This window comes from Naumovozyma dairenensis, chromosome 1 (assembly GCF_000227115.2).
Source record: "Naumovozyma dairenensis CBS 421 chromosome 1, complete genome".
Lineage (NCBI taxonomy): Eukaryota > Fungi > Ascomycota > Saccharomycetes > Saccharomycetales > Saccharomycetaceae > Naumovozyma > Naumovozyma dairenensis.
This window is the reverse complement of record NC_016479.1, coordinates 867,399-894,939: the sequence shown is the minus strand read 5'-3', so window position 1 is coordinate 894,939 and position 27,541 is coordinate 867,399. Positions and strand designations below refer to the sequence as shown.

At 35.1% G+C, this 27,541-nt stretch overlaps 10 protein-coding genes and 1 non-coding gene across 11 annotated transcripts; 4 read left to right on the top strand and 7 right to left on the bottom strand.

Moving 5' to 3' along the window:
- Nucleotides 1-237: 237 nt before the first annotated feature.
- On the top strand, nt 238-7,575 carry TOR1 (phosphatidylinositol kinase-related protein kinase TOR1; the record flags this gene model as incomplete). The annotated part of the gene is made up of 1 exon (XM_003667748.1): nt 238-7,575. The coding sequence occupies one exon, from the start codon at nt 238-240 to the stop codon at nt 7,573-7,575; it is 7,338 nt and encodes a 2,445-aa protein (XP_003667796.1).
- Nucleotides 7,576-7,695: 120 nt separating this feature from the next.
- Nucleotides 7,696-8,142, bottom strand: YAE1 (Yae1p; the record flags this gene model as incomplete). The annotated part of the gene is made up of 1 exon (XM_003667747.1): nt 7,696-8,142. One exon carries the CDS (start codon nt 8,140-8,142, stop codon nt 7,696-7,698), a length of 447 nt encoding a protein of 148 aa, XP_003667795.1.
- A 318-nt stretch (nt 8,143-8,460) lies between these two features.
- RFC2 (replication factor C subunit 2) lies at nt 8,461-9,525 on the top strand (the record flags this gene model as incomplete). Its single annotated transcript, XM_003667746.1, has 1 exon — nt 8,461-9,525. One exon carries the CDS (start codon nt 8,461-8,463, stop codon nt 9,523-9,525), a length of 1,065 nt encoding a protein of 354 aa, XP_003667794.1.
- Nucleotides 9,526-9,960: 435 nt separating this feature from the next.
- Nucleotides 9,961-12,105, bottom strand: EAP1 (Eap1p; the record flags this gene model as incomplete). The annotated part of the gene is made up of 1 exon (XM_003667745.1): nt 9,961-12,105. The coding sequence occupies one exon, from the start codon at nt 12,103-12,105 to the stop codon at nt 9,961-9,963; it is 2,145 nt and encodes a 714-aa protein (XP_003667793.1).
- A 655-nt stretch (nt 12,106-12,760) lies between these two features.
- Nucleotides 12,761-13,336, bottom strand: NDAI0A03920 (uncharacterized protein; the record flags this gene model as incomplete). The annotated part of the gene is made up of 1 exon (XM_003667744.1): nt 12,761-13,336. The coding sequence occupies one exon, from the start codon at nt 13,334-13,336 to the stop codon at nt 12,761-12,763; it is 576 nt and encodes a 191-aa protein (XP_003667792.1).
- Nucleotides 13,337-14,599: 1,263 nt separating this feature from the next.
- Nucleotides 14,600-15,565, top strand: ADD66 (Add66p; the record flags this gene model as incomplete). The annotated part of the gene is made up of 1 exon (XM_003667743.1): nt 14,600-15,565. One exon carries the CDS (start codon nt 14,600-14,602, stop codon nt 15,563-15,565), a length of 966 nt encoding a protein of 321 aa, XP_003667791.1.
- A 1,241-nt stretch (nt 15,566-16,806) lies between these two features.
- NDAI0Atrna12T lies at nt 16,807-16,878 on the top strand. The gene has a single exon. It is a non-coding gene; the product is annotated as a tRNA-Thr (tRNA).
- Nucleotides 16,879-17,420: 542 nt separating this feature from the next.
- OPI3 (bifunctional phosphatidyl-N-methylethanolamine N-methyltransferase/phosphatidyl-N-dimethylethanolamine N-methyltransferase) lies at nt 17,421-18,107 on the bottom strand (the record flags this gene model as incomplete). Its single annotated transcript, XM_003667742.1, has 1 exon — nt 17,421-18,107. The coding sequence occupies one exon, from the start codon at nt 18,105-18,107 to the stop codon at nt 17,421-17,423; it is 687 nt and encodes a 228-aa protein (XP_003667790.1).
- Nucleotides 18,108-18,802: 695 nt separating this feature from the next.
- NDAI0A03890 (SRP1/TIP1 family protein) lies at nt 18,803-19,552 on the bottom strand (the record flags this gene model as incomplete). Its single annotated transcript, XM_003667741.1, has 1 exon — nt 18,803-19,552. One exon carries the CDS (start codon nt 19,550-19,552, stop codon nt 18,803-18,805), a length of 750 nt encoding a protein of 249 aa, XP_003667789.1.
- Nucleotides 19,553-22,188: 2,636 nt separating this feature from the next.
- Nucleotides 22,189-22,974, bottom strand: NDAI0A03880 (NAD(P)H-dependent oxidoreductase; the record flags this gene model as incomplete). The annotated part of the gene is made up of 1 exon (XM_003667740.1): nt 22,189-22,974. The coding sequence occupies one exon, from the start codon at nt 22,972-22,974 to the stop codon at nt 22,189-22,191; it is 786 nt and encodes a 261-aa protein (XP_003667788.1).
- Nucleotides 22,975-24,342: 1,368 nt separating this feature from the next.
- NDAI0A03870 (STE20 family serine/threonine-protein kinase) lies at nt 24,343-27,030 on the bottom strand (the record flags this gene model as incomplete). The annotated part of the gene is made up of 1 exon (XM_003667739.1): nt 24,343-27,030. One exon carries the CDS (start codon nt 27,028-27,030, stop codon nt 24,343-24,345), a length of 2,688 nt encoding a protein of 895 aa, XP_003667787.1.
- Between the last annotated feature and the right edge of the window lie 511 nt (nt 27,031-27,541).

The following is a 27,541-nucleotide window of genomic DNA, read 5'->3' as shown; positions in this document are numbered from 1 at the left end:
TCCAAATTTCACTTTTCGGTGTTACCCGCACGGTGAATCTCTGAAATTGTTAAAGGGAAGTTTACCTTCTTAGTGGATCTGATATCTACGTATTTACTTGTTTATATATTTATATATATATATATTGGTAAGGACTGACAGGCTTGCCATATTCTACAGTTCGCCAGCGAGAGATTGGGTTTGTTTTTGGTACAAAGAAACATATTGCGTTTTTGTGAGGATATACTTATCTTTGTGATGCTATCGCTTTTTAAACCTAAAAAGAACGAATTAAATTATAATAACGATGCCACTTTAGAGCCAATAGTTAACGGACCAGATGGCAAGTATGGGAATCCAACTTTCATCGATGAACATTATTATAACTCACTCGAACTAGAGAGTATTATACCCACCATCGAAATTGGTGAAGAATCCAGAATTATAGACCAGTTACTCGAAAAGCTTAAAAGTCCGAAACCAACTGACAAAGCGTTGGCAACCTATGAATTCAAATTAGTTATGTCTGCTTTGAACCGTGAAAGTAGTGTAGAACAATTAACCAAGTTTAATAATATCTTGAACAAAAAAATCCTTGCATCCATACAAAGTTCATCAGCTAATGAGAAAATTAGCGGGATCTTAGTCCTAAGGGCATTACAAGAATATTACGCACAAAACGAGACTTTGCCTTCCCAAATTTCACGAATTTTGAGTCTTCTACGGTTAGCAATACCATGTAATGATATAGAAGTCATGAAAGTTGCCTCCAATACTTTAGGAGAATTAGCTAGCCTTGGTGGTTCATTGACATCAGATTTCGTCGAATCTCAAATGAAAACATGTATTGAATGGCTTGTTACCGTTCAAGATAAAATAATAGTAGGATCTGCGTCGAAAACAACGAACAAAAAACATACAGCATTACATATAATCATCTCATTGGCAGATTATGTGCCATACCTTCTGTTCAGATACGTAAATTCAATTTTGGATAATATTTGGCATGCATTACGTGATAAATCATTACTAATAAGGACAGACGCTGCAACAACTTTACAGAAATGTCTTCAAATACTAGCGAGAAGAGATGGACCATCGTCAGAAATCTGGAACCAACGCCTCTTGGACGAATGTATGAGGGGTTTCGATTCAGATAAAGAGGAATGTATCCATGGTACTCTGCTAGTCTATAAAGTATTACTGACTTTGGAATTTGGTTACGAAATTAATAGGTATGATGAAATGTACCATTATATTATGCTATTTAAAGAAAATAAATCAGATTTAATTAGAAGAGAAGTTTATTTGATTTTACCAAAGTTAGCCTCCAGGAATCATGAAGCGTTCATAACAAAACATTTAAGTGAAACAATGGTATTTCTCTTGACTTCATTGAAAAATTTAAATGTTAATATTAAGCATAATATTGATAACGAACTGATTCTCATATGTATTGCCGATCTAGCAGTGGAAATCAATGCACAAATTTCTCCATACTTAAACACTATATTTGAAATAATTATTAATACATTTAAATTGAAATACAAAAATACAAAAATAACAGAGAGCGCCCTATTTTATTGTATTGGGAAATTGTCTCTTGCAGTTGGTGCCAGATTATTACATTATTTAAATGATACCATATTGGACCTTTTCTTTATTTATCCATTCCCCAAGAACATGCAAGAAGCTCTTACGTTACTTAGCCAGGAAATACCGACTTTACAACCAAAGATTAATTCTAGATTGTTAGATTTATTATCATTATCCCTATCAGGAGTTCCATTTGTAGCTCCTGGCTCGCCAACATCATTTGCAGAGGCATCAGTAATCAAGGCCCGTCATTGGCGAAATAAGAGGCTTTTCGAAAGAACTGGTGAAATGAGCTCGGAGATGAACGATGACAAACTAGTAATTCAAACTTTTAAAATATTAAATGAAACAACTTATGAATGCTCATTAACAGAATTTGTTAGATGCGTTACATTGTTGTACATTGAGCATGATGATCCTGAAATTAGGAAATACTCAGCAATAACATCATGTGATATATTTGGTAAAGACAATATATGTAAACAAACTTCCATTTATGCATTGGATTGTGTCAATGAGGTCTTAAGTAAATTATTAGCTGTCGCAATCACTGATCCTGTACCCGCAATACGATTGGAACTTTTACTTCATTTGAATACACATTATGATTCCCAATTAGCACAACCAGAAAACGCCCAACTATTATTCACTCTACTTAATGATGAAATGTTTTCCATCAGAGTGGAAGTTTTAAAAATTATTGGAAGACTTGTATCTATTAATCCAGCATTCATCATACCATTCCTAAGGAAGACATTGTTAGAATTATTAACCCAATTGAAATACTCAGTTGATCTTCGGAAAAGTGAAGAAACTGCAACATTGTTATGCACACTAATTAGCTCAAGTAAAGATATTACTAAACCATATATAGAACCAATTCTCGAATGTCTTTTAACAACGGCAAAGGATAAATCATCAACTGTATCCACAATCGCATTGAAGACTATTGGTGAATTATCAGTCGTGGGAGGAGAAGAAATGATTGCTTACCTAGATACGCTAATGCCAATTATTATTGATACACTTCAAGATCAGTCCAAAAATTTTAAAAGAGATGCTGCGTTAAAGACTTTAGGACAATTGACAGAGTCTTCTGGTTATGTTATTGACCCCTTGTTAGATTATCCTGAGTTATTAAGTGTATTAATGGGTATTTTGAAATCAGATAATTCACAAACTGTTAGAAGAGAAACCGTGAAATTAATAGGTATCTTGGGTGCATTGGATCCATATAGATATCGCGAAGTAGAAGTTACTTCAACCGCCAAACTAACGGTGGATCAAAATATGCCATCTATAGACATGGCTTTATTAATGCAAGGATTATCAACATCAAGTGAAGAATATTTGTTAACAGTAGTATTCAATAACTTAATCAAGATATTAAATGATCCATCTTTATCATCTCACTACACCTCGGCAATACAGGCAATAATGCAAATATTTGAAACTTTACGTCTCAATTGCGTTTCGTATTTGAGGAAAGTCGTACCAAGTTTTTTGTCAGTTATTGATAATTGTCCTAGCTCCCTTTCGACTTATTATTTCAAACAACTGGCAGTATTAGTTTCAATAGTAAAGGATCATATAAGACCTTATGTGGAAGACATTTATAGGGCAATCGAAAAAAATTTCAAAATCCAAGAACTAAGGCCAATTATCATAACGCTTATTGATTCTATTTGTACTGTACTGGGTGCAGAATTTAAGAAACAGGTACCATTGACATTAACGCTTTTCTTGGAAGCTCTTAACGATGACCCTTCCGAAAACAAGGCTGTTACTATCCAGATCATGAAGTCGTTGACAATCATCAATAAAAATTTAGAGGACTACACATACTTGATTATACCAACCGTATTGAAATTTGCTGAGTTCTCCACAAGAGAAGTAGCAGAAATATCCATAACTACATTAGGAAAATTGATTGAAAATATAAATTTAAATTCTATGTCTACTAGAATTATACAAGTTCTGTCAAGACTTCTAGACACCGCTGATATTGAACTTAGAAATACGATAATGAATACTCTATCGTTATTACTTCTTCGGTTAGAGACCGATTTTACAATATATGTCCCCTTAATCAACAAAGCTTTACTTCGTAATAATATTGAAAATAATGTTTATGATAGTTTGGTATCCAAATTATTAAATGGTGAACCATTACCCGAAACTATGATTATCAGTAGGGAGAGTCAAAAAATTGCAGAACCGGAGTCTATCCCCATCTCCCAAAAACTTCCGGTAAATCAACCATTGTTACAATCAACTTGGGATTGTACACAACAATCTACAAAAGAAGATTGGCAAGAATGGTTAAGACGACTTTCTATACAGCTTCTAAAGGAATCACCATCCCATGCCCTAAGAGCTTGTGCTGGTCTTGCTGGTATATATTACCCGTTAGCAAGAGATCTTTTCAACTCAGCATTTGCAAGTGTATGGGTTGAACTATACTCTCAATATCAAGAAAATTTGATCCAGTCACTCTGCTTAGCCCTTTCTTCTTACGAGAACCCGCCAGAAATTCACCAAACTATATTAAATCTGGTGGAATTTATGGACCATGATGATAAACCCTTACCAATATCCATTCCAGCATTGGGTGAATACGCTGAGAAATGTCATGCGTATGCAAAAGTACTACATTATAAAGAGTTAAGATTTATCCAAGAACCATTAGAGTCAACTATTGAATCTCTTATCAGTATCAACAACCAACTGTATCAAACAGATGCTGCGGTGGGTATTTTGAAATATGCCCAAGAGTATCACGGAGTAGGTTTACACGAGACATGGTATGAAAAATTAGAACGTTGGGAAGAAGCCTTAAGAGCTTACGATAAACGTGAAAGTATGGGAGATGATTCCAACGAAGTTATCATTGGGAAAATGAGATCTTACTATGCGTTGAGTGAGTGGGACCAACTATTAGATATCACCGAACAAAAATGGGCAAATTTATCTTCCAATGTTCAGAAACTAATGGCTCCTTATGCAGCTGGTGCTGCCTGGAGCTTAGGAAGGTGGGACCAACTAGAGTTATATTCCAATATCCTCAAAAAAATAACACCTAATCGTGAATTCTTCGTATGCTATCTTAAATTTACATCGAATAACTTTGCTTCAGCTGAGCAAAATATATTTACTGCAAGAGATCTTCTTGTAACAGAATTATCAGCTTTAATAAATGAAAGTTATGCTAGAGCATATAATGTTGTCGTACGTACCCAAATGCTTGCTGAACTGGATGAAATTATACAATATAAGCGTGCACCTGTTAACTCTAACAAGCGTGCAATATTAAGACAGACATGGGACAAAAGATTACTAGGTAGTCAAAAGAGTATTGATATATGGCAAAGGGCTTTGAGAATACGGTCATTAGTTATTAAGCCCAAGCAGGATATGATGATGTGGATAAAATTTGCGAATTTATGTAGACGATCCAACAAAATGATTCTAGCTCAAAAGGCATTGAATTTACTTTTGGAGGATGGTGGTGATCCTTCGAATGCAAAGGCACCACCTCCCGTAGTCTATGCCCAACTTAAATTTTTATGGGCAGGAGGGGCAAAAAAGGAAGCACTTCGTCATTTGATTGGGTTTACGTCTAGAATGGCACAAGATTTAGGTTTAGATCCTAGCAACTTAATTGCTCAGAAGATTCCACAGAGTACACCCGTTTCTCATTCACATGTAGAGGAATACACAAAATTATTAGCTCGTTGCTTTTTAAAGCAAGGTGAATGGAGAACTTGCTTACAACCTAGCTGGAGACAGGAGAATCCTGACGCAATTTTGGGCTCATACTTGCTTGCGACGCATTTTGATAAAAATTGGTATAAAGCCTGGCATAATTGGGCATTGGCAAACTTTGAGGTAATTTCTGTTAAAACAAGCCAAATAAAAGAGGCACAAGAAAATAAATTGAATGAAACTAGAGGTGCAGATGAGAACTTATTGATGGAGCAATCAATTAATGCTAATATTGAAGAAAACCAATATTCAACAGAATTGATTCAAAGACATGTAGTTCCTGCTATAATAGGGTTTTTCCATTCCATCGCATTGTTAGAAGCAAATTCTTTACAAGATACTTTACGATTATTGACCCTTTGGTTTACCTTTGGTGGTATTTCTGGTGCAACACAGGCGATGCATGAAGGTTTTGGTATGATAAAAATTGGAATATGGTTGGATGTATTACCTCAATTAATATCCCGTATTCATCAACCGAATGAAGTCGTTAGCATGTCTTTGTTATCTTTATTGTCCAATCTTGGAAAGGCACATCCTCAAGCGTTAGTGTATCCTTTGACAGTGGCGATTAAATCAGAATCTGTATCTAGACAAAAAGCTGCCTTATCTATTATCGAAAAAATGAGAATGCATAGTCCAGTCTTGGTTGGGCAAGCTGAACTGGTAAGCGATGAATTGATTCGTGTAGCTGTTTTATGGCAAGAGCAGTGGTATGAAGGATTAGAAGATGCCAGTAGATACTTCTTTGGTGAACAAAATGTGGAAAAAATGTTTGCAACTTTAACACCTTTACATAAGATGTTACAAGGAGAACCAGAAACAGCAAAAGAGGCAGCATTTAAGAAAATGTATGAAAGAGATTTAGCTGACGCATACGAATGGGCGATGAATTACAAACGGACGAAAGAAGTAAATAATTTGAACCAAGCTTGGGATATTTATTATAATGTTTTTAGAAAAATTAGCAGGCAGCTTCCACAAATCCAAACTTTAGAATTACAATTGGTTTCACCAAAGCTTTTAGAAGCACATGATTTAGAGTTAGCAATTCCAGGTACGTATTCTCCAGGTAAGCCAATAATCAAAATTGTTTCTTTCGATTCTACGTTTTCTATCATTTCATCTAAACAAAGACCAAGGAAATTTTCTATCAGAGGTAGTGATGGTAAAGATTATAGATATGTTTTGAAAGGTCATGAAGATATAAGACAAGATAGTTTAGTCATGCAATTATTTGGCTTAGTAAATACGTTATTACAAAATGATACAGAATGTTTCCAAAGACATCTTGACATTCAAAGATATCCAGCTATACCATTATCTCCGAAGTCTGGTTTATTGGGTTGGGTACGTAATAGTGATACATTCCATATGTTAATTAAAGAACATAGAGAAGCTAAAAAGATCCCACTAAATATTGAACATTGGGCTATGCTTCAAATGGCACCAGATTATGACAATCTAACATTGCTAGAGAAAATTGAAGTGTTCTCATATTCATTACAGAATACAAAGGGTCAGGATTTCCAAAAAGTTCTGTGGCTAAAGAGTAGATCATCAGAGACATGGCTAGAGCGTAGAACTATGTATACAAGATCGTTAGCAGTAATGTCTATGGTTGGCTACATCTTAGGATTGGGTGACAGGCACCCAAGTAACTTAATGTTGGATCGAATCACTGGTAAAGTAATTCATATAGATTTCGGTGATTGTTTTGAAGCTGCAATTTTAAGAGAAAAATTCCCTGAGAAGGTACCATTTAGACTAACCAGGATGCTAACATTTGCAATGGAAGTCAGTGGTGTGGAAGGAAGTTTCCGTATAACTTCAGAAAATGTTATGAGAGTATTAAGAGACAATAAAGAGTCATTAATGGCTATTCTTGAAGCATTCGCATTTGATCCTTTGATTAATTGGGGATTTGATTTCCCGACGGAAAAGATCATAGAAGAAACAGGTATCTTATTACCAGTTTCAACGCCGAATGAACTTCTAAGGAAAGGTGCTATTACCGCAGAAGAAGCATCGGATATGGAAACGGATCGTCAAGCAGAATTACGTAACGGGAGAGCATTACTCGTGTTAAGACGTATTACTGATAAACTAACCGGGAATGACTTCAAAAGATCAACTGACTTGGATGTTGCGACACAATTGGACAAATTAATTAAACAAGCCACATCAGTAGAGAACTTGTGTCAACATTACATTGGTTGGTGTCCTTTCTGGTAATTATGAGGTTCATGTATATACATTCTTGTTTTTATTTATTCATTGGCGGTACTTGTAGATAATATATCTATAAAAGTTTACATATTAGGTGGCCTAATTCCAGGGTATAAACTACATCTTTTATTTATCGTCGGACTTTTTAGTGTTCACATTATATTTTTCAAGGAACTGTTTCGTTATCTTTTCCCATTCATCAACACGTTGATGCTTCTCATCTTTCAATTCAAAATCTGGATCAAAACTAGATTTACTCAAAACATTATTAATCTTAAGTTCCTTTTGAGCCATTTTATATTTTTCCCTTAATTCATCGTCGATAGAACCGTACATATAATCAAGACCTTGTAATCGTCCAATAATGTTTCCTACTCTTACTCCCAGAAGAGCCCCAGTGGGAAATCCAGCATTGAACCCTTGTTGTAAATTAACTTCTTTAGAACTAACGATCCCATCTAAATATCCTCTTTTATTATGTGCGTCTCTCACTTTCATTAAATCTAAGGACATTTCCCTCCCTGCATCAGGTGAGGTATCTGGTTCAAAGACATCATCTAGGAAATCTGCCATTTTTTTCTGCTGTTATATTTAATTTTATTTCGAGAAGGTGCTCTTTCGTTATCCATTCTAGGATATAGAAAGTATTCTAGAATGGTTTGACCTCTTGATGAAAGAGTTAGTTACTGCTTATAAATGCCCAATGTCCTTGTTAAACCCATCGCACATTTTCGTGTAATACGCGAAACCGTAATTGAAAGGTTTTTTTGAAAAGTTTGGAGATTAAAATAAAAATGAATAATAAAGCATGTAGAAATCACAATCTTGAAAAGTTATGGACAGTATCCAGTGAAAGAAAATCAAATAAAATTTGTGGAACCAAGTTACGAAATGTTTGAAGGATTCAATAAGACTAAAAAAAGAAAGCTTGACAATACGGAATCATCCTCATCCGCACTACACCAATCCAAACCATGGGTTGAGAAATACAGGCCCAAACAATTAGACGACATTACAGCCCAAGGCCATGCTGTCTCAGTGCTGAAGAAGACATTACAATCCGCCAATTTACCTCATATGTTATTTTATGGACCCCCAGGGACAGGTAAGACCTCAACGATCTTAGCGTTAGCTAAGGAATTATATGGTCCTGAGTTAATGAAATCTAGAATTTTAGAGTTGAATGCTTCAGATGAACGTGGTATTTCTATCGTGAGGGAGAAAGTGAAGAATTTTGCTCGTTTGACAGTTTCAAAGCCAAGTAAGAATGATTTAGAGAATTATCCTTGTCCTCCTTATAAGATCATTATCTTGGATGAGGCAGATTCTATGACTGCAGATGCGCAAAGTGCATTGCGTAGAACTATGGAGACTTACTCTGGTGTTACTAGATTTTGTCTTATTTGTAATTATGTTACCAGGATTATTGATCCGCTGGCTTCCAGATGTTCTAAATTTAGGTTTAAACCATTGGATGCTACGAATTCTATTGGTAGATTGGAGTATGTTGCTCGCGAAGAATCTGTACAATATGATGATGATGTTATGAAATGTATTTTGGATATATCAGAAGGTGATTTAAGAAGAGCGATAACGCTTTTGCAATCTGCTTCCAAGCGCATATTGTATACTGGTGAGAAGCAAGTCACTTCAGCTAGTGTGAAGGAATTAGCAGGTGTTATACCTGATGATGTATTCCAAGTTGTTATTGATAAAGTTTCTAAGAATGATGTGAACGAAACTATTGAATATGTTAATGAATTTATCAAAAGCGGGTGGTCAGCTGCGTCTGTTATTAATCAATTACATGATTATTATATTACCAATGATGAGTTTAATTCTGACTTTAAGAATAAAGTTTCGTTAATATTATTTGAAATGGACTCAAAATTGGCCAATGGAACTAATGAACATATTCAATTATTAAATTTACTTGTTAAAATTTCACAGATATGAACCTGAGAGATACCCATATTATTCCCAGCTTCCATGTTTAGAAGTAAATGAAAGTGTATTTACCTACATATGTAGCACAATACGTAATGACAAAAGATTTATTTATATTATAGAGACTGTATGAGAGCTGTTCCTTATTATATACATATATTCTAAGTAACTCTGGAAGTCATGGGGTAGTCAAAAGAAGAAATGGAGATCCCGTGTCTCAGCAATTGGGCAAAACGGAAGATTCAGTACTTTGTGTTTTGATACTGTACATATGAAAAAACGAAGATTTGTATCAAACAAAGAAAGAGAGGAATGTGTAAGGAAAAAAGGGAAAAACATATAGATGCATGTTCAAGTTAACGACCTGAATAGGTTATTAAGCAGGGTTAATTAATTAGCCTATTTCTGTTGCTGTGGTGCCAGTGCGTGTGCCTGCTGCTGCTGCTACTGCTGTTGTTGTGGTAGACCCGGTGGAGGGAAACTATTTGGGAAATTAGGATTGAAAGGAAGTTGATTCCCTTGAGGATGTGGAGCACCTGGATAGAATCCTGGAGGTGGCATCATACCATTTGGAGGTAATCTCATGTTTGGTGGCATATTAGGCATTGGCATGAAACCTGGTGGACCCATTCTAGGAACAAACTGTTGTGGATGCTGTGGTTGTGGTTGTGTTTCATTCTTATTCATTCCTGCCTTTGTTGCTGACTTTTGATTTGGTTCCTTATTACCACCTTGTGCTAGTTGCGGCTGTTGATGTTGTTGTTGTTGCATTGGGAAATTCTGCATACCTGGAGGTGGTGGCATCATATGAGGTGGTAACCCCATTGGAAATCCAGGAGGAGGAGGAGGCATTTGAGTATTCGTGTTCTTTTGGGTTGGATTTTGGTTTGCCATTGATTGGGGTATTAGACCTGGTGGAGGTGGTGGGAAATGTTGCTGCTGTGGCGTAGATGCATTACTTGAACCTGTAGGATGGACTTCATTCGATTTATTTTTGTTTAATAAACCCTGGAAGAACATGTTATTTGTTTGCATTTGCATTTGCATTTGTTGTTGAGGATGAAGCTGTTGCGGTTGTTGTTGTTGTTGTTGTTGTTGTTGTTGTTGGTTTGCCATATTATTTGCATTATAAGAGGATTGTCCTGAAGTAGATGAAGCTCTTGGAGGATTCATTACTAAGTTTGCTTGTTGCGTTTCAGGTTTCGGGGTTCCTGAATGTGAATTATTCTTAAAGAACGACATTAATCGCGATCCACTAGCGTTCGTTGGGATATTTTCCTTGTTGTCCTTCTTGACGGGAATTTCATTGCTTGCGGTGTCCGTAGTATTGTGATTGTCTTGCTTGCCATCTATTGTCGTTTGTACAGATGGCGAAGATGGTGAAGTGAAAAATGATGTAAATCTTGACGATGAACTTCTCCCTGTATCTAATGGTATACCATTACTGGTATTATCTTTTTCTTTTGATAATATATTTGATGTACTTGAAATCGAGTTTGCTTTATTCAATCTATCTAATATACTATCTGATTGTTTACTTGTATCGGTGTTTTTCATGGTATTTTCATGATTGTTTTCATTCGGTAACTCACCGAGTATGGTTGTTTCGGAGGTCGTGACAGCAGTAGCTATTGTATTCTTATCATTATCATTATTTAATATAGGAGCATTAATGGATGCATTGGTAGTAGCATTTTTAGTATTTAATTTTAAGAATTCAGAAATAGAACTTGAAGTGGAGGTGAAGAAGACTGAGTTTTTATTACCTGTAGTGGTAGCGGTCGTTGTATTCACGTTTTGTTGTTGTGATTGTTCAAAAATAGTATTCTCCCTGGGTAGACCTTTCTTTTGACGTTCAAGATCTTTCATTTTTGCCTTCCAGGCTTCGAAGTCAACAGGACTATTACCACCTGGACCAGACGATTCTAATTCCTTTTCTAATGCTAGTAATTCTTTGGTAACCTCGTCATTCTTGCTAGCATTATTATTATTATTATTGTTGTTGTTGTTGTTGTTTTGATGAAATTTGTTGGATTTTCTTGTGGGATTAGCCGATACATTTGTATTTGCAGTAGCATTAGGGTTTATTGACTTCAAATGTTTAGTAGTTTTACTATTTCTTCTTTCAAAACGATTATTATTTATATTGCTATTATTATTGAATTTAGAATTGTTAGACGAATCAAGGTTAATATTTTTGGCAATAAGAGCGCCAAGGCTATTACTGTTATTATTATTATTATTATTATTCTTGGAATGATCAGGATATCTTTGATGTAATCTCCAAAACTTCTTTTTCGGTAATAAATCGTTAATTTCGTTAATTTTATTGGCAGGTAAATCCTTGGATAGAGCTAATAATTCATTGATTGTGTAGATATATTTTTTGGAGGAATTGATTGGTTTATAATCCTTAATGGATTCAGTGTCTTTGATCTTTTTGAATAATTTAGCAATTGTATTGTTTTTATCATTAATAGGAGGTTCTTTCTCTTTTCTCAAATTTTTCTTTGCATTGCTATTATTTTTTTGTTCATCAATATCATCAGAGATAACAGCAGATACGATAGAAGGGTCGGTTAGCTCCATTTTATTGAGTTCAATATTGGTAGCGTTTATATTTTTTCCTTAGTTCTGCGTATACTATTTATAGGGCACTTTGATACCTTGGCAACTAGATGAGTTAGAAGGTGGTAAGATGCGGATGATCTGTGTTCAGTTCAGTTGACACGTATGGCGTTACGGATATAGATTATTTGATACCAGATTATGAAGGTACCTGAATGTGTTCCGACTACCAAAGATGGTAAACTTCTTTCATATTTATTCAGCTACGATGGACTACGAAGACAATGGCGGTGTGTGTGTAAGTTGGCTTTAATTTACTATCAACATATTGGCACTTGCAGAGGGTAACCAAAAATTACAGAGGGTAACAGCATCCAAGTAAAAAAGCATTACCCGGATGTCAAAATAGTCACTGGACACGGAGTTTGCGGGTAACGAGGTTTTAATGTACGTCCGGGTATTTTCTTTTAAACAAAACGAAAAAAGGGGAGGGATGGGAGGGATGGAAGGGCTTTCCCTCCAGTTTGTTTCCATACGAAACAGCCACCTCTCCCCAATATCAGCAGAACTCAGGCTCGTGACGTGTAGGGTAGAAATTTTTCAAAACGAGGTTTAGTACTGCAAGAGTTGTTAGTTAGGGACTCAAAACTAAGCTTACATTTTCTATATATGTTGTTTAGTTGTTAATGGTAGCTTCAATTCCAGGAATTGTATTCGTGTCTGAGTAGCAACAACTTATACCGAAACGTAAATGGGATCTACGTACTTGCAAGGAATACCTCGGATCTGAGAAGACCATTTGAAGAATCACATTTTTGGTCACTGCCGGATTTCCGCTGATTATCTCCAAGTTTGTATCTGGAGAACTGGCTATAGTCCGAACAGCTGCCCGAGAATCAAAAAATTGCAATACTGTTTTACTGCCCATATAAAATGCAGGATCCTGCTCTGGAGATGACGATGTTAGCCATAAATCAACTGATGTAACTTGAAGGTATATCCGTTCTATGCTCTTGTTTACCAGCTTTGCAAAAAGGAGATACATAATTGCTACTAGCGTCACTCTTAGAGAAATTGGCTTTCCTATAATCAGTTTGCCCACGAATTGTGCCAGGTAATAGCATTCGAAGAAGTTTTCATTTCCTGGTAAACTTATTTGAATTAGGACCAGGGTCTTACGCTTTGAAACCTCGTGTGTCTCACGTAACCTCTCGACAACCTTCACCGTAGTTCTGGCATAGTTCAACTTCATGGCCGCAACAGTATCAGCTAACGACCTATATTCCCCTCTTCCTTTGCAACCGCCCCTTATCGCCTGTTTCTGAGCATAGAATGAAAGGCTCAAACTTCTTATTCTTAACTATTAATTTTTAAGGACTTATGGAGCCTTCAATTGTATACAAAAGATGTTCCTAAATTCAGGATAACCTCTTGAGTTATACTTGGTATCTCAGCAATGATATCGACATAATCATCCAAAAGACAATCCAACATCTGTTACACACTTTGACTTGACTTACCTACAAGATAAACCGTTTGCTTGCCATAAAGTGATGTGTGAACAAGATTTCTCACATCATGTCCAACCCACACTGGGTACTGGCCAGACGTAAGATTTACCTCATCAAAGCATCCAAGGAAAAATCCTCAAACCAAGATTGTCAAAAACAACGTTCCACTTACGAACGTCATCTATAATTTTCTTACAGTGTTCAAATTTTTCATCTTCGACTTCTGTGGGAGTGCCCTCATTGGCCTTACCATAAGTAGTCCCGACCAATATCGGAAGTAACACTACCGCTATCCAAAGAACTTTCACCCAGAGCAGCGATACGCTATTCAGGTAGAGTCACCACACTTGTCAATTTATCGACAGTAGGGGTCACTTTTACCAATAACGTATCGTTAACTTCATCCACGTTGCTGGCAGTATTATGTTTGTCGTTAATCTCCTTAATATGCTGTTCGATATCTTTGATAAAACCTTGGTTTTTTACGTTAAACTTCTAGTAGCCCAATTGTTCGAGAAAAATAATTTCAGTTGAGCAGTAATTAATTCTTTTTGGTAATAAGGGAAATATTTTCTTATGTTAAGTGTTCCTTCCATTAACATGAAAATAGGTAAATATGTAGATACTACACATCCAGAGGATCCAATAGAGAGTCAGAGAGACATCACAACATGGTGGTTTATATACATTGGTTAGTCTCAGCAGTTATAGAGTTATTAATCTCCTTTACGAAATAATAAAGCTTGTAAATAAGTAATAAATTAATATCAAAATTATGTTCTGTATCATGTAAAGTATGAAGTCTGGTTTGAACTTTGAAATTTCTTGCAGTTGAAATGACAGCTTTTGGTCATGTCTCGCTCTCGCCTTAATTGTGGGAAATTTCGAATCTCAACATTTCAGTGTGAAAACAAGTTGGAATACATATAAGATGGAATCATCTCTCAATTTCTAGAATTAGTGACTTCTCAACGGCTTCAAGCAACTACGCAAGCACAGCCAATATGACTTCATTTCAGACAGACAATTTTATTGACACAAATAACGAAACAACGTTATTATTACCACTGGTTTCCACAGGAAATGTTCCTCAATTATCTGTAGATCTAATGCTACACACATTGGCTCCACAATATCAATTCATTAAGGATATTCATTCAAATTATTTACATCCATTTCTCGGTCCATTAGATTATTCAATTGATCAATCAAAACCGATCTTATATGAAGAATTCAACAATAATAATAATAATACAAAGAAATTCTCTAGCAATTTGGAATTATTTTATAATAAATCTAAAAACTTTTACATTCTACAACAAAGGACACCAATCATACAAGGTTATTTGAACAATTTCTTCAAAGAGATTATTATTCCATTATTAACAAATCTAAATGTTAAAACGATTATAATATTAGATTCATTTGGTTCATTCGATGATTCCTTCCCGCATGCAATAAATCATAATCATCGCGTATTACCATCATCATCGAATGAAGTTTATTCCTTAGGTTCATGTAATCTTAATAACATCAATGAACTATCATCAACATTTGATTCCATAATGAATTTAAATAACAATAATAACACGAATAATCATAACAACTATGATTCGAATTTTGGTATAGATTGGTTTAAATTCACGGAGGATAGTATTCAACAAGAGATATCAACAAATCAAGATATCTTTAAAATTGCATATCATTTAATTAACTCAAATATTAGTACTCCTTCTTCTTCTTCATTGAATGAAATCAAATATATTAGTTGTTTCATCCATGAAGGTGATAATTCATTCGATGCGAAACTGTTCACAGAAACTATCTTCAAATTACTGAATTGGAACAACGATAAAGATACAAACTCTTCTTCCAATCAAGGATTTGTTTTGAAAACACCAGTATCGTGGAAAGGTGTTTATGGATTCAATTCTGTATCTACTGCATTCGATGAAGGTCTTTATATTTAGCATTTAAAGGCTACATATTTATTACAAATAGAAAAATAGAGATATAAATAAATATAAAGATTTTTAGATATATATATGCTAGACCGCTAAAGTTGTGCTTTAATTTCATTCATTGTCTTCTTGGAAATGATCAATTAGGAATGGAATTATAATCTGGCGGAAACTCTGAATTCAAATGTGTAAAATATGGGTTCGATAATAGATCAAAATCTAAACTTCTTAAAGGCAGAGAGTAGAATTTAGGATTCTAGCGAATAGATGATTCGGGTTGCTCTCTTCATATATAGTATAAATAATAACTAATAAAGAGATATAAATAACTAACTAAAATACCTCTAATTCTAGTTCAACTTTCAGTCCTTTTATAATCTTTCCAAAATACTTTTTCTCTTGTCAATAACCTTTCTTACTAGCCATTACTTTTCTCTAACAAAGCTGTAATAGGTAATTTGGATAATACGTGTCGTTTTAGATTTGTTTCATGTCAGACCTCAATAAACTTTAAACTTCTCTGTTCCACGGTAATTCACTGGATTGGTAAAAATAGAAATAAAATAAAGTAAAATAAAATAAATTAAAGGTTAGTAGTATCTTTCTTCCATTGGCCCGCAATTGGTCTTTCAACATAATTGTGGCTTAGGATAATGTTAATAAGGTAGTAACTTACTAAGTCAAATAAATTCTTGGAGTTCGTATAATATCTCGTTGAAGTCGTGCATGCATAAAACAAAACTCATAATCATGAACACCGCTCTCAAAGTCCTTTCCACTAGGTGCTCCACAGGACACTCTAATATTTATAGGTTTGATTAGGAGAGACTAATCCAGAACGCCTGAGTAAACACTCAGCAAAACCCTACAACTTGACCGACCCAATGCATAGCTCTTGTACGCATGGCCGGCCCAAACTGTACACGTGGCTGCAATCAAAAACAATCTTAATAATAATAAGATAACAATTGTATGGCATTCGACTTAGTTCAACAAAATATTCAATTATAATTCAACAGACGTTATACAGCTACAAACATGTATGGTGCATAACATAGTTCGAGTCATTACTTCGAACCTGGTAAACTTCGTAATAATTCTTAACTCACTTAACTGATAACGACACATAATTTCGTGACAGTAATTACTCAAACAATAATAAAATAAACATACTTCTTTGTTGACACTTGGACATGAAGTCAATGCTTCGTTATCTAGATCGGATATCTTACAAATGTTGCTTTCAATTTGCCTGCTTGGCCAAGTGGTAAGGCATCGCACTCGTAATGCGGGGATCGTGGGTTCAATTCCCACAGGAGGCATTATTGATTTTTTTTGTCAATGTGATATATTTTTATGACCGAAAATAAGAAACGACACACAAGAGAAGATGCTTGGGTCGTCGGCTGAATAAGCGACAGAGGCGTTGCTTTACACAAGTGGATAAAGCATGAGAGACAGAATAAAATATTATGCATAGAAAAACATTAGAAGAAAGAGATGAAAGGTTTTCCCACGGGTTATTAGTGTACGAGACGTGGCGGCAGAGCCGGTCGAGAGCAACGAAAATGAATAATTCATGGATATATAACAAGAGGATCTTTTAGAGGATATATCTAAAAGTTCGTCTTCTTTTAAATATGTTTAAAATAAGAAAATGATCAAGTAATAAAAATACTATTAATTTAGAACACTTTGTGTCACGGTATAATTCCTATTATATTACAGTCAAAAATCGTATTAAGGCCACATAATTAAAGATAATCCTCAAGCTTCATGTCTCTGTTGCAAAAGATATCATATTAATTGAGTTCAGTTATATTAAATATATCTATAAAGTTAAATATATACTGAAATAAATTTATCACACATGTTTAGATTTGGCATATTCACGCTTGGCGTAAATCTTAGCAGTAAATGGCTCTTCAAATCTCAACGCAGTAGAGTACATAATCCAAACAAATGCGGTAATTACCAACCCACTTGGTTTACCCATATACAAACTTGTACCCAAAAACGACAATGTGGAACCATGATACATTGGATTATTAGTAACATTAAAGGGGAATCCTGTAACTCTCTGTTCCATCAGGATATTGAAGTAATCACCTAGATAAGTCCCTGTAATCCCCAATTGATACATGGAACTTAGTACCAAGACTTGTCCAATAACAATACTTATAATACCAACAGTTGCAATGGCAGGTACATCGGTTAGATAAGAAGAAGTATTCTGTAATTTCAATGCTTGTTCAAATAATAAATCACGTTTAATACCTAAGGAGAAAATTATTATCGCTAAGAGATAACAACCTCTCTTGGCGTTATTACCGGCAATCTTAGTTAAGAAATGTGTAGAATGTTCAAGACGGGCCACGATATTCCAAAAAAGTGGGTTAAATGCAATGAAAAATAATGTCAATTGGAAGGTCTTTTCCGTAATATCAATGTCATTTAATATGCTATAGACAATTTCATTAACCATGGAAGACGTGGATTGAGGTGATGATATGATTTTATCAATGGTTTCAGTTGCAATATGTTCGTCCATCTTTTCTTGTTCCTATTTTTTTAATGTATTAATTGTACAACTAACTATATTGCAAAGAGACTTTCAAGTTGATAAGACATAACTCAACTAATATCAGAGGATCATGCCTCTTTTAAATATTTTGTCTCAAAGAGCAACAAATGTGAATAATGTTAAATATTACACATGATTGATTGCCATATGAAAATCCCTATTTGATCTATGTCTTACGTTGACGGATTGGTTTGTCCTTATTTTCCCACTGTGTAAAATACGGCACTACGGAGGGTGGGAGGCAACATTAATCCTTCTAAATAGAACTTTCAGTCATCCGCGGGATCTCTGGCGTTAAAAAAACATTAGAGTACGTACGTGTTTATTAAAAGTATCCGTGAATTCAGTACAGATATATGACAGGGGGGTTACATCCGTTCTATTATTTTGAAACCGGAAGAATCCTGTCATATGAATTTGAGGTCGTAGTAACTTCGACTAGCATATGAAATAAAACAGCCTATATATAAATATTAACAAAAGAACACCACGTTTTCATTAGAGCAAAAAAGGAGAAAATAGATTAAATTTTTATTAGAGTTAAAGAACTATAAAAAATGTTTATATAAGTTACTTTGTAAAAATTTATAGAGGAAAAAAAATTACCGTTTATAATAATATCTTTTAATAAATTAGTTTGTTTTTTCAGGAAGTCTTCATAATCATAACAATAAGGCAACCATTGCACCTAAAGCACCGGCACCTACACCCATAACAACTCTGTTAGCGTTATTAGCAGGATGCGTTGACATTGTAGTTGTTGAATTAGAATGGTTCTGAGTTGCCGTTGGTAATATTGTTACCGAAGTATTGGCATATGGAGGAGCAACACTACTTACCGAACTTCTACTAGCCGTTGAATTCCTATAACCATCTGTGACTGAACTTGGGATCGGGCTTGTAGTGGTATCGTTTGTATGAGTTATACTACTTACAATTGGGAGTGTCGTCGTAGTACCGTTGACAAATGGAGTAGTAGCACTTGTATGCGTCGTAGTGGTACCATTGACAAATGGAGTACCACTTGTACTTCTAACAGCATTTGTGGTTGTTGCTGAAGCGGTATCACTTATTGTATCTAATGCAGATTCTAAAGCTGGTCTTAATCTTGAACTATACCATGGTAATTCAGTAATCATAGATTGAACACCAGCGAAATCGACTTCCGAATATAATGTAGTATAGGAATCATCTGTAGCAGAAGCTAAAGCCATACCAACGTCTAACATACCAGCTGGCATATTTTGTAAAGTTATACCTGAGTCTGGATTGGTAGCCAAGTTCATATAATCTTCTAAATGAGAACCGACATCATTTAATAAGACATTTAATTCTGTGATTTCTGTTGGTGTTTGAGCTGAAGCGTATGTAGCCAAACCTAGTAAAGCAGCTAATTGAAATGATGATAGCATGTATTCTTGAATTTTTGTTTGTTTTTTCTTTTCTTTCGTTTACTTTTCTACTTTTCTTTTAAAATTAAATGAAAAATTGATAAAGTTGTTGTTGTCGTTGTTATTAAGATATCATAAAAAATAAGTACATAAAAACATAATCCTATGAATAAGCTTAAAAACATCTCTTTATATATAGAAAGAAAGCTGAAGAGCTCCAAGCGATTACGTAAGAAATCCTCTTTGGGGAAAAATGCCCTAAAAGCCTCTCGGGACTGAACAAAACAAGGAAGACATCCCTTATTCGTAAAATTTTCATCCCTTATTCGTAAATGGTCATCCCTTTTCAATGATAAATCCCTTGTTACTCGATGCCATTGAAAGCTCAAACATAACATGGAAAGAAAACTTTAAAAATGACTACTGGGTTAACTGGGCCCCCCTCGAAGTTCTGCGACGTTTTTAACGAGGAAAACTGAACCTCATCTCAATTACTATTCCGAATCGGGATAGCCGTCACTGTCAATAGGTCCTTCCTTTGTTTGAAACCAGCTGCCGAAACGATTCCCCCAAAACATTTTCCGGCTTTTACCCGCTGAACTTTCCGGTTTCACTCCCCTTGAATAAATAATGTCGAAATTAGCACCAAAAATATTCACCCCTTGAAGAAGCGAAGACATCTGGCCTAGTAGCTGAACATACCTAGGCTCAGTGGCGTGGCATTGAGGGGGCATTGAGGGTGCTTATCATAATAGTACTAGGAATTTCTTCGAAACCTCAGGGTCAGAGAAGATTGTGCGCCTCTTTTCTTCGTTATCGTGATGGGTGCCCAACAGTCGATATTTGACTCACATTGACTTGATAAGTAAATCTGACAGAGAAAAAAAAGTTGCTACTGATGAATCTCCGCGGAATAGACGGCATCTCCCTAGGGAGATTTCCGGAAAAGAAGGAGGAAGTGTTCGGGGAATCTTCTAGTTTCCTATTCCGGATACGTAATTGAACTTGAGAACGTACCGTCTCGGAACTTTCCGTTTATTCCATACAACGCGGCTCCGTAAAGAGACGACAGCTTCGATGAGAATTTTTTCTCCCAAAAAACTACGATATGTCAAACAACAGAAGCCTTAAAAGGAACTAATCTTTACTATTCCATAAATCTTATTTTGCTCCAAAATTGAAATCAATAAAAACTTGACGTTTCCATCAAAAAACTGAGCAGTTCACTTAATATGACGTAAGCTTACTTACAAGTTTGTCGTACCTTGTAGGTATCTTCATTTTGTTTTCAGGAAAACAAGGACGCTCCACTTGTAGGCTATTATATGATAAACAGTCGGAGAGGCTAAAGCGAGGCTGCAAATATTGTATGCCCTCTTTTTCTCCATTGATCAGGATCTTGATTTCAAAAAAATATTATTGTTTTAGCAATGACTTGCGGTTTCCAAATTCTTATCTTTATTTGAATGATAGAAAAGCGGCTGAAAAAAAGAGACGAGTTGGTTTTTTTGATGTGAGTGGAACCTCTTGATAGGACATAAATATCAACATGATATTCCAAGAGAGGTTGCTTTTGATCAATGTAGTTTCGAAACTCTATATAAAGAATATAAAAAAGGTTAGAAAGACTAGTTTCCATACCGTGATGGACGTACTATTGTTACTTTTGCTTTATTAAGTTTTAGATAAAGTCCTGTGTGTTCCTCCCCATTAGCAAGATAAACTTGATGCTAGTATACATGAAATTTAGAGAGTTCTTTGCTCCCTAAGAAGATACAAATATTGTCAGGAAAATATAAAGAGCGACAGATTATCATCCTATTATTTTATGATGGCTATCAACTGTTCTTTATTCTTGTTTATATATCATGTTACAAACAACTCTACGGAGGGCGGCTGAGCCACAATTTGTATTGAATTTTGAGTTAGCATAAAGAGAATGGAAAAAGAAACCCAAATAGAAATAATAGAGACCAACTGAGGCCATTTGTATCTCATCCAGCCCAAGTTCATTATTTATCTTCCTCCTTATTATCTCATAGCATATACTATAATTTCAACAAGCGCTATAACAAAGAATTTATAAACTACTTTTCAAAGGATAATGTATTTCTTTTTCTCTTTCTCCGAGGCCATCCCTCAGTGACGTTCTCAAGATAATGGTTGATGAGTTATCTTTTACCCATTTGAAATATACTATAACCAATTATGTCACTTTTTCTGATAAATATTCCCATATTACTTGGAAAAATAGAATTACTGAAAACATATCTTGCTTGTATATGACTACGTAGCGTTTGCACCCTAAAAAACCAAATTTAATTTCATGTTTACAGAATGTCTATGCGATTTCCGAATGAAATTTAAAAATATTAGTTACAGGATCGCTGACCTATATACATTATTACCGACTACTACAAAATGAAGAGACAGTGGGCTTTCTTAAGCTGCGAGTAAGAGTGACGAAACATCGGAGGATATATTATACTTCCAATAGGTGTAACTAGTTAAATACTGGGTTCTATAAAAATCGTTTGAATTATAGAAAAGATATAAAGAACCAAAGCCATACATTATTTATATTTTTAAAATAGTTGTAGTCTCTTTTTTACATAACTATTATAGTACGAAAGTATATGTACATATTCGTTTATTTGTTAGTCTTTACGAATATGTAAAGAGAATCCCTTTTCATTACTTGCACCTACAAGCTCTTTCTTCAATTGCTTTGTTTTTGGATCATAATCCTCAGCTTGTTTTCTATATGCGATTGGTTTTAACGAATCAAGGTCTTTGAAGTGGTTGTCCAAATGTTCTAAAACAGAATCGAGCTTATCATCAGCTAAAAAGTCAGCTGCATAGGTAACGAATGGCGGTAAGACGCTCATCCCGGTGTAAAACATCATCCCGTGTTGAATAGGGAATAAAATATCATCAATTGGACCGTTTACACCAGTGGCAGAATAATGTGTGTCAGACCCACCAGTGGAAACCATGACCATTGCTTTCTTACCAGCAAAGGCACCATTACCATATCTTTCAGGAAGGCAATATGCCAACCCAGCACTAAAGACTCGTTCCACCCAACCTTTCAAGATAGCAGGAAGGCTAAACCACCACAATGGGAATTGGAAGATGACTAAATCGGCCCATTTCAATTTTTCTTGTTCAGCAACGACATCTGGTGTCAATTTATGATGTTGGAACGCATTTAAGGATTCGCTTACGACCTTTAATCTTGTTCCCTTTTCATGAGTCTCGGGGAAGTCATCTTCTGTGATTTCTGATTTCCAATTCATTCCGTACAAATCTGAGACTTTGACTTCACGGCCTTGGGATTCTAATCTCTTAACAGTAGCATCTAATAGGGATCCATTCAACGATCTACGGTCTGGATGAGCAAAAATGATTAGAACTTTTTTGATAGCGTTAGATGTTGTCATTTTTGATTGTTTACGTTGTTACTTTTCTTAGATGGTTGTTTGCTTGATATGTGATGATTGATATCTTGCTAGATGTAAGAACAGTAGAAATTGTTATAGAGAATTCATTTGGAAATATAATTTTTTCTCGAGACCAACCTACCAATTATATACCTTTCATTTTGACTTTCTTAGTGTACCATGGTGGATACCTCGAGGCAGTTGAACATAGGTTAGCTGAGGTTTTAGTTGTGCATTGTTAATCTCTGCTGATGTAATACTTTCAATATTTCTAATATTATACTATAAAAATTCGGGGCGGCACGGAGTTTTTATAAATTAGCGTTTGTTTCAACGCTAGGGATAAAATAGTGTAACGTTCAATATCGTCCACTCGGAGAAAATGATCCGATGGATTTGGACAATATTGTACGTAGGTGACGGACCGGAGCAGTGCCAACGTAAAATTGGCATCATTACAGTGACGCCTCTAAAGATGATTTATAAAGCAATGGCCGAAGATGGTATCCTTTACGGGGCTTCTGGATTGACATTATTGAAGATTTTAATTCATGTCACAAAAACTATTAACTTCATAGGTAAACGGATCGCCTGATCTTTTTGTAGTGAGAAAACCTGGCACCACAGATAACCATTACCTATTTAGCAAAATCTGATAATATATTTACTTAATTAAAAATAGAAGACAAACTTTGACATCCGTACTTTAGAGTAAACTGTTTATGTAGTACACTTATAAATGAGCAAAATCTTCAAGGAGTGGTTGCGCAAAACATGAGCATTGTTTTATACCGCTGTCTTTGTTGTAAAAATTGTGCACATACGTACCTAGGTAAATATTTTAGATGGATCTCTTTTTATTGCATACCAAGTAGAGACGAATGTATACTAAGCTTGTTGTCTACACAATGTATTCAGGAGAGTCCAATGGGACGATTGACAAAGGAGTCACTCTTTATTCCACCATCCAGGAAATTTTTTTTCGATTAATGCCTCTAAGCTTTTGATTATTATCTCATTTTTAATTGGCAAAAATTTTCTCAGTCTAGAGTGAAAAAAAGGACAAAGAGTTTTTGTTTTTGAATTTGTGGAGACTTATATAGTAAAATGCCATACATAATGTGTCCGATCAGTGAGTGAGAGTGAGACTTCTGTTCTCTCTGATTGCATTCCATAAAACAAGCAGGTAGCTAACAACATAAAAATAGCTACTTTTATGTATTTTTAATATAGAATGTAAGAATGTTATAGTTTCTAAAAGAGTTTGAAAATAAATATAAGAATAAAGAATAATAACAATTAAAAAAGAAAGTATTTCGAATAACCTTAAATAAAATACCATAGAGATAATATGTCTCTTGAATAGTACTACTGATCTTGTGCACCGTTCTTTTCTTCTAGTTTTTGCAAATAGGCGAGTTTCACTAAGTGTGATAATGATTTATTAGGACCTGCAATTTCGGTTATGAACCTGTGATTTAACAACTCGGCTGCCGTTTTGCGTAATTCAGGATCAACAAAAAGACAACAGTTTATAAATTCTGAAAGTGTTTCACTCAATTTTTCAGGGTCCTTTAATTTAGGGGTACCATTCGTTGCTATTAAATATAATGCTCTTAAAGGAGGTTCATTCAAATATGGTGGTTCACCCTCGATCATTTCAATGATCATCACCCCAAGTGACCATATATCAACTTTTGGACAATAATGTTTTTTCTCCACAATCTCAGGTGCCATCCAATAAGGTGTTCCCACCATTGTATTTCTTTTCAGATGGATATCGTTTAATTGTGCACAGAATCCAAAATCTGTCAACTTAATGTCACCATCCATTGATAGCAATACATTATCAGATTTGATATCTCTATGGATCACACCTTTAGAATGTAAAAACACCAACCCCTTTAATACTTCTCGACATACAGCACCTATTTGACCCTCTCTCAGTATACACCTTGTCACAACATCTGTCAGTGATCCGGCTTCCATATATTCCATGATAACCCATAATTTACCATCAACTAAATAAGAATCAATAAAATTAACTATATTTGGATGCTGGCTTTTTTTCATAACAATGATTTCATTCAATATCAATTGTTTTCTTGGTTGTTTTTCTAGGTTTATTTGTTTAATAGCAACTGATAAATTTGTCCCAACTTCATATGCTGTATAGACTAATGCTGAACCACCTCGACCAATCTTAACTAGATTTGCATATTTTTTCCTTGGATCATCGCTATTATTACAAATGTTTCTTAATATAGTTTCAAATTCTTTATCTCCCATCTTTCCATCCCCCTCTTTCATTAAAGTTTCTTGTTTGGAATTTGGTATATTAGAATGTGAATACTTTGTGGGTCTTCTAGGTATAGCTGGTGGTTCTACTGAGTGTGCTTCTGGAAGGTTTTCATCGGTACAAATTAATACGGTTGGTTCTTCTTCCTCTAAGTTCACTTGCGAATCAAGAACTGGTGTTTCTACTTTGTGTCCCTCATCAATTGTTGTAGCTTCTGTTCTGGTCATATCCTTTTCATCCGTAACTTCATCGATGATCTCATACTCAATCTGATTAATTTTAACTGTTTCATTTCCCATATTGGTTGGAAGAGGTGGTAATGGTGATGCAGGAACATTTCCTTTCTTTTCAGGGGATTGAATTCCCTGATTTGTCTGTGGGGTCAATAGTAATTCTTGTTTCTTCTCTATTGAAATAGTGGACAATGACTGTGATGATACAGGTGTCTCATTAGTATTTGGACTGGAAGTTGAAGCAGAATCAAGTTTTGTAACTTCAAAAAGTTCAAGTGCTTTCTCTTCTTCAGTTTCATCAGTGACATCTTGATAAAATTGGACTATATCCATAACAGTTTGCATATTTTTTTCTTGTTCTTCCTTAGATATACCATTTGATATTAATGTTCTTTCCCACTCTATAGGTAAGTGTTTTAGTTTCCCCGTTTTATGATCTACTCTTACATGGGTTATATGTTTGGCATCATATGGTGTTGAAATTTGTCTTGATGGTGAGGTACCCTTTATATTATGAACAAATGATGAAAGTAGATCTTTGACTTTATTATTATTGCCTTTTACACCATATTTCGTATCGCTATCACAGATGCTACTTCCACTACTAATGGCACTGCCGTTACTTTTCCTTTTTGGCGAATTACGCGAACGTATTCTAGATGGGGATAACAGTTTGCTTATAGTATTGTGTGTGTTACTATTATTCGTACCATTCTTGGCTGGATTTGTTGTTAATGAAGAATGTTTAAGCCTTTTCTCTAGTTTATGATGATTTGCTGTGACTGTTTTTTCTGATCTTGAAGCATTTAGTAATTTATCTGCTGTTGTCGGAGTTTTAGGTAGTTGTTTTAGCCTTCTTGAAGATTTTGGAGTAGAAGGAATGTTATGGTTATTGCTAAATTTTGGTGTGGCCACCATTGTAGGGGCACTTTTACTACGTTTCTTTGAGAAATGTGCAGGTTTTGCCATATGGGCCTTTTTCTTAACAAAATTATTCATCGAATTAGCTCCTATTTCCTTATCATTGAGTTCTTTGAATAATTCAATCTCATCATCTTTTGGGTTTCCAGCTATCTCTTCATCTAGTAGTACAATTGATTGATTATTATCGAGAATTTGCTCTATATAATTGGAGTCTTGAACCAACGAGGTCTTCTTATCTTGAATATCACTATTCACAAATATTGAGAAGGTTGACGACGTTTGAGTGGCAGAAGAGTTATTTGGCATTAACGATAAATCCACTTCAATGTTATTTCGAGCTTTTGCTGGATCCATTGATTTATAAAATGGAGAATTTTGCTTACTTTGTAAATGTTGTTGTTTTTCTTCTTCTTGATAGATATCTTCATTATCATTGCCATTGGAAGCAATAGCAGAAATACCATTATCAATAGTAAAGGGCGTTAATCCTCTAGGTAACGATATATCTACCTCTGTATCCAATTGGTCAAATTTTTTCAAAGCAATGGCAAAATCGTCTTGGCTTCCATTAACCGTGCTTGCTATTGTGGCATTGTCCATCTTTCTAATAAATGAATGAATGAAGGAATATTATACGGATTAGCCAATGTCGTGCTATCGGTTCGATGCTTCTTTTGATATCTATATGTTAGTCTCTACTACTTAGAATAGTATGTGCTTTGTTAATAAATGCTCCTATAGGTGTTGATTGAAGACCAACAAACAGGTATATGGAGTATTTGAAAAATTTTCCATTAATATGCTGGTAGTATTGTATGAACGAAATATAAGGTCAAGGTGTACTGACAGGGTCATGAGGAATATGTAGAATAGTCTCTATACGGTATATATGTAACCAGCGGTGGACACTTTTCGACACTTTGAAGACACAATGAGTGGACTGAGTGAAGGCCAAAAAGGGAAACGCAGATCATTTTTATTTTACGTAACCCAACCGACCATGTCCGTCTGTCCGTTTTGGGGAATTACATGGGCGCCCCTCCGGCGAATACCCCGTATAGAAATTCCGAAACAAGCTTCTGACGCTTGTCAGTCCAAATTTGGATTTGGA